At 69.7% G+C, this 6000-nt stretch overlaps 1 protein-coding gene across 1 annotated transcript in view; it reads left to right on the top strand.

Annotated features, from left to right (window-relative positions):
- Positions 1 to 6000, top strand: part of LOC309452629 (echinoderm microtubule-associated protein-like 3) — a gene marked incomplete at its 3' end in the record, with an annotated part of 27911 nt that continues 21911 nt past the window's right edge. The window contains exons 1-4 of the mRNA XM_082077278.1: positions 1 to 43; positions 2074 to 2202; positions 3554 to 3785; positions 5587 to 5685. Of these exons, the coding sequence (XP_081933404.1) occupies positions 25 to 43; positions 2074 to 2202; positions 3554 to 3785; positions 5587 to 5685 (479 nt within the window). The 5' untranslated portion in view covers positions 1 to 24. The remainder of the gene's footprint in view (positions 44 to 2073; positions 2203 to 3553; positions 3786 to 5586; positions 5686 to 6000) is intronic.

Raw genomic sequence — 6000 nt, 5'->3', positions numbered from 1 at the left:
TTCCTGGGGCCGCCCCCGCCCGCCATGGAACCCGGAGCGGAGCGTGAGACACGGGGGGGGGGACACCCGAGGGGGGGGGGCACCCCCGAACCCCCAAAAATGGGGCTGGAAAGGGGGGTGGGGGGGGCTCCGGGACGCCTGGGTCCCTCTCTGGGTGCTGCGGGGCTCTGGTTGTTAAGGGGGGGGCACAGGGGTAGCCGGACGCCTGGGTCCCTTCCTGGTTGCTGGGGGAGGTTCCCTGAGTGCTGGGGGGGGCGGGGGGGGGGGCACAGGAAGCTCGGACGCCTGGGTCCCTCTCTGGGTGGTGGTGGGTGGCCCGGACGCCTGGGTCCCTCTCTGGGTGCTGGGGGGGGCACAAGGGTACCCGGACGCCTGGGTCCCTCTCTGGGTGCTGGGGGGGGGCACAAGGGTACCCGGACGCCTGGGTCCCTCTGTGGGTGCTGGGGGGGGGCACAAGGGTACCCGGACGCCTGGGTCCCTCTCTGGGTGCTGGGGGGGGGCACAGGGGTACCCGGACGCCTGGGTCCCTCTCTGGGTGCTGGGGGGGGCACAAGGGTACCCGGACGCCTGGGTCCCTCTCTGGGTGGTGGTGGGGGCACAGGGGTACCCGGACGCCTGGGTCCCTGGAGCAGCAGTGTGTGTGTGTGTTGGAGTTGGGGTGTCCCCGGACGCCTGGGTCCCTGGGCAGCGGGGTATTGCTGAGGGTGCTATGGGGTGTCCATGGGGCTCCTTGGGTACACCTGGTGGCTCTTGGGGAGAATGGGGTAGACCTGGTGGCCATTGGAGAACATAGGGTAGACCTGGTGGCCCTGAAGATTGGGGAACATGGGGTAGACCTGGTGGCCCTGGGGTGCTATGGGGTGGCCATGGGGATTATGGGGTGTTGCGGTCGGGGGTTTCCCGGACGCCTGGGTCCCCGGAGCAGCGGGGTGTGTGTTGGAATTGGCGTCCCTGGATGTTGCGTTCCCTTGGGTAGACCTGGGGACCATTGGGTGATCGTTGGGTAGACCTTGTGGCCCTGGAGATTGGGGGAATATGGGGTAGACCTGGTGGCCCTGGACATTGGGGAAACATGAGGTAGACCTGGTGGCCCTGGGGTGCTATGGGGTGGCTATGGGGATTATGGGGTGTTGCAGTCGGGGGTTCCCCGGACTCCTGGGTCCCCGGACGCCTGGGTCCCCCGGACACCTGGGTTCCCGGGCACCTGGGTCCCCCGGACGCCTGGATTCCCCGGACGCCTGGGTCCCCCGGACACCTGGGTCCCCCAGACGCCTGGGTTCCCGGGCTCCTGGGTCCCCGGACACCTGGGTCCCGCGGACGCCTGGGTCCCCCAGACGCCTGGGTTCCCGGGCTCCTGGGTTCCCCGGACGCCTGGGTCCCCGGACGCCTGGGTCCCTGGACGCCTGGGTTCCCCGGACGCCTGGGTCCCCGGACGCCTGGGTCCCCGGACGCCTGGGTTCCCGGGCTCCTGGGTCCCCGGACTCCTGGGTCCCTGGACGCCTGGGTTCCCCGGACGCCTGGGTCCCCGGACGCCTGGGTTCCTGGGCTCCTGGGTCCCCCGGACGCCTGGGTCCCCGGACGCCTGGGTCCCCGGATGCCTGGGTCCCCGGACTCCTGGGTCCCTGGACGCCTGGGTCCCCGGACTCCTGGGTTCCCCGGGCTCCTGGGTCCCCCGGATGCCTGGGTCCCCGGACTCCTGGGTCCCTGGACGCCTGGGTCCCCGGACACCTGGGTTCCCGGGCTCCTGGGTTCCCGGGCTCCTGGGTCCCCGGACTCCTGGGTCCCCGGACTCCTGGGTCCCCGGACGCCTGGGTCCCCCGGACGCCTGGGTTCCCGGGCACCTGGGTCCCCCGGACGCCTGGGTCCCCCGGACGCCTGGGTTCCCGGACTCCTGGGTCCCCGGACGCCTGGGTTCCCGGACTCCTGGGTCCCCCGGACGCCTGGGTCCCCCGGACGCCTGGGTCCCCGGACTCCTGGGTTCCCCGGACGCCTGGGTTCCCCGGACGCCTGGGTTCCTGGACGCCTGGGTCCCCCGGACGCCTGGGTCCCCGAGCAGCCCCTGCTGTCCCGCAGGGGTCCCGGTGTCGCCCCCGGAGCGGCTGCGCTGTCTGGAGGACGAGCTGGCGCTGGTGAAGGCGGCGCTGGGGGACGCGCTGCGCAGGCTCGGCCGCTGCGAGCGGCTGCTGCAGCTGCTGCCCCACGGTCAGGGGGGGGACACGGGAAACGGGACCCCCTGGGACCCCCCCCCCAAACACTGGGACCCCCCCTCAAACACTGGGACCCCCCTTGGGACCCCCATAGGGTGCTGGGACCCCCCCAGACACTGGGACCCCCATAGGGTGCTGGGACCCCCCCCCCCCAAACACTGGGACTCCCATAGGGTGCTGGGACCCCCCCCCCCCCAAACACTGGGACCCCCATAGGGTGCTGGGACCCCCCCCTCCCAAACACTGGGACCCCCATAGGGTGCTGGGACCCCCCCCCCAAACACTGGGACCCCCATAGGGTGCTGGGACCCCCCCCCCAAACACTGGGACCCCCCTTGGGACCCCCATAGGGTGCTGGGACCCCCCCCCCAAACACTGGGACCCCCCTTGGGACCCCCATAGGGTGCTGGGACCCCCCCCCCCAAACACTGGCACTCCCATAGGGTGCTGGGACACCCCCCCCCCCCAAACACTGGGACCCCCATAGGGTGCTGGGACCCCCCCCCCTCCAAACACTGGGACCCCCCCTGGGACCCCCATAGGGTGCTGGGACCGCCCCCCCCCCCCAAACACTGGGACCCCCCCTGGGACACCCCCGGGCAATGGGAGACCCCTGGGACCCCCCGCCCCCATGGTGCTGGGGCCCCCCCAAACACTGGGACACCCCCCGGGACCCCCATAGGGTGCTGGGACCCCCCCAGACACTGGGACCCCCCTTGGGACCCCCCTCAAACACTGGGACCCCCCTCCTCATGTACTGGGACCCATTCCGGGTGCTGGGACCCCCCACAAGTACTGGGACCGCCCCCCCTAGACAGTGGGACCCCTCTTGGGACCCCCATAGGGTGCTGGGACCCCCCCCCAAACACTGGGACCCACATAGGGTGCTGGGACCCCCCCCCCCCAAACACTGGGACCCGCCTTGGGACCCCCATAGGGTGCTGGGACCCCCCCCCCCAAACACTGGGACCCCCATAGGGTGGTGGGACCCCCCCCCCAAACACTGGGACCCCCCTTGGGACCCCCATAGGGTGCTGGGACCCCCCCCCCCCCCAAACACTGGGACCCCCCCCGGGACCCCCAGAGGGTGCTGGGACCCCCCCCCCCAAACACTGGGACCCCCCTTGGGACCCCCATAGGGTGCTGGGACACCCCAAAACACTGGGACCCCCCCCAAACACTGGGACCCCCCTTGGGACCCCCCCCTGGGTGCTGGGACCCCCCCTTGGGAGCCCCCCAGGACACTGGGACCCCACTTGGGCCTCCCCCCCGGACTCCTGGGTCCCTTTATTTTGAGGGGGGGGGTGTTCACAGGCGCTGACCCCCCCGTGTCCCCCCCCCACCAGCCCCTAATGGCACCGTCCCGGACCCCCCCGGACCCCCCCAAAGCATCAGCGTGGGGACCCAGACGGAGGAGGCGCCAGAAACCGGGGGGCACCGGGGGGGTCCCCAAGAACCGCCCCCCCCGGGGTCCCCCCCGTGTCCCCCAGCGCCCCCCCAGAGCTCCCCGGAGCCCCCCGGGACGGATTCCCCCCCCCCGGCTGCCAGCCCGGCCCCCCCGGCACCCCGAAAAGAGCTGTGAGTGGGGGGGGGGGGGGGGGGCCCGGACGCCTGGGTCCCTCTCTGGGTGCTGGGGGGGGGTTACCCGGACGCCTGGGTCCCTCTCTGGGTGCTGGGGGGGTTACCCGGACACCTGGGTCCCTCTGTGGGTGCTGGGGGGGTACCCGGACGCCTGGGTCCCTCTGTGGGTGCTGGGGGGGGGGGTACCCGGACGCCTGGGTCCCTCTGTGGGTGCTGGGGGGGTACCCGGACGCCTGGGTCCCTCTGTGGGTGCGGGGGGGGTACCCGGACACCTGGGTCCCTCTGTGGGAGTTGGGGGGGGTACCCGGACGCCTGGGTCCCTCTGTGGGTGCGGGGGGGGGTACCCGGACGCCTGGGTCCTTCTGTGGGCTCGGACGCCTGGGTCCCTCTGTGGGTGCTGGGGGGGTACCCGGACGCCTGGGTCCCTCTCTGGGTGCTGGGTGGGGGTACCCGGACGCCTGGGTCCCTCTGTGGGTGCTGGGGGGGGGGGGTACCCGGACGCCTGGGTCCCTCTGTGGGTGCTGGGGGGGTTACCCGGACGCCTGGGTCCCTCTGTGGGTGCTGTGGGGACGGTGTTGGGGTTCGGGTGGGATTTGGGGGGTGTGAGAGTTGGGGGTGTTGACCCTTTGCTGACCTTGTCTCCTGTCCCCCCATTGTCCCCCCATTGTCCCCGTGTCCCCCCATCACCCCCAATGTCCCCATCCCCCCCCAATGTCCCCAATGTCCCCATATCCCCCCATTGCCCCCATTGTCCTATCGTTCCCAATGTCCCCATCGTCCCCATGTCCACCCAATGTCCCCCCATGTCCCCCCATCGTCCCCATTGTCCCCATGTCCCCCCATTGTCCCCAATGTCCCCATTGTCCCCATTGCCCCCATTGCCCCCCATCGCCCCCAATGTCCCCAATGTCCCCATTGTCCCCATGCCCCCCCATTGTCCCCATTGTCCCCATCGCCCCCATATCCCCATGTCCCCATTGTCCCATCGTCCCCAATGTCCCCATTGTCCCCAATGTCCCCATTGTCCCCATGTCCTCCCATCGCCCCCATTGTCCCCATATCCCCCCATTGTCCCCCCATTGTCCCCAATGTCCCCAATGTCCCCATTGTCCCCATTGCCCCCATTGCCCCCATTGTCCCCATCGCCCCCAATGTTCCCATTGTCCCCATTTCCCCCATTGTCCCCATGTCCCCCCATTGTCCCCAATGTCCCCATTTCCCCCATTGTCCCCAATGTCCCCAATGTCCCCATCGCCCCCAATGTCCCCATTGTCCCCATGTCCCCCATTGTCCCCATGTCCCCCCATTGTCCCCAATGTCCCCATTGTCCCCATTTCCCCCATTGTCCCCAATGTCCCCAATGTCCCCATCGCCCCCAATGTCCCCATTGTCCCCATGTCCCCCATTGTCCCCATGTCCCCCCATTGTCCCCAATGTCCCCATTGTCCCCATTGCCCCCATTGCCCCCCATCGCCCCCAATGTCCCCAATGTCCCCATTGTCCCCATGTCCCCCCATTGTCCCCATGTCCCCATCGCCCCCATTGCCCCCCATCGCCCCCAATGTCCCCATGTCCCCAATGTCCCCATTGTCCCCATGCCCCCCCATTGTCCCCATTGTCCCCATCGCCCCCATATCCCCATGTCCCCATTGTCCCCATCGTCCCCAATGTCCCCATTGTCCCCATGTCCTCCTATCGCCCCCATTGTCCCCATATCCCCCCATTGTCCCCCCATTGTCCCCAATGTCCCCATTGTCCCCATTGTCCCCATTGTCCCCATTGTCCCCATTGTCCCCAGGCTGCGCAGACACAGCTCGTCCGGCAGCTCCAGCCCCCGCCGCCCCCTGAGCCGCAAAGCGGCCTCATCGGCCAACCTGCTGGGGGGGACCCCCGAGAGGTGACCCCCAAACCGCACCCCCAGACCCCCTGCACCCCAAAATACCCCTGCACGCCAAAACTGCACCCTGAAATACCCCCTGCACCCCAAAACTGCACCCCAAATACCCCCTGCACCCCCAAACCTGCACCCTGAAACACCCCTGCACCCCCAAACTGCACCCCCAAATACCCCCTGCACCCCCAAACCTGCACCCCAAACACCCTGCACCCCCAAATACCCCCTGCACCCCAAAACTGCACCCTGAAACACCCCTGCACCCTAAAACTGCACCCCCAAATACCCCTGCACCCCCAAAACTGCACCCCCAGACAC

This window comes from Streptopelia decaocto (genome assembly GCF_964273445.1).
Source record: "Streptopelia decaocto genome assembly, contig: HAP1_SCAFFOLD_1675, whole genome shotgun sequence".
NCBI classification, from domain to species: domain Eukaryota; kingdom Metazoa; phylum Chordata; class Aves; order Columbiformes; family Columbidae; genus Streptopelia; species Streptopelia decaocto.
The sequence above is the reverse complement of the archived record's forward strand: the minus strand, read 5'-3'. Positions and strand labels throughout refer to the sequence as shown.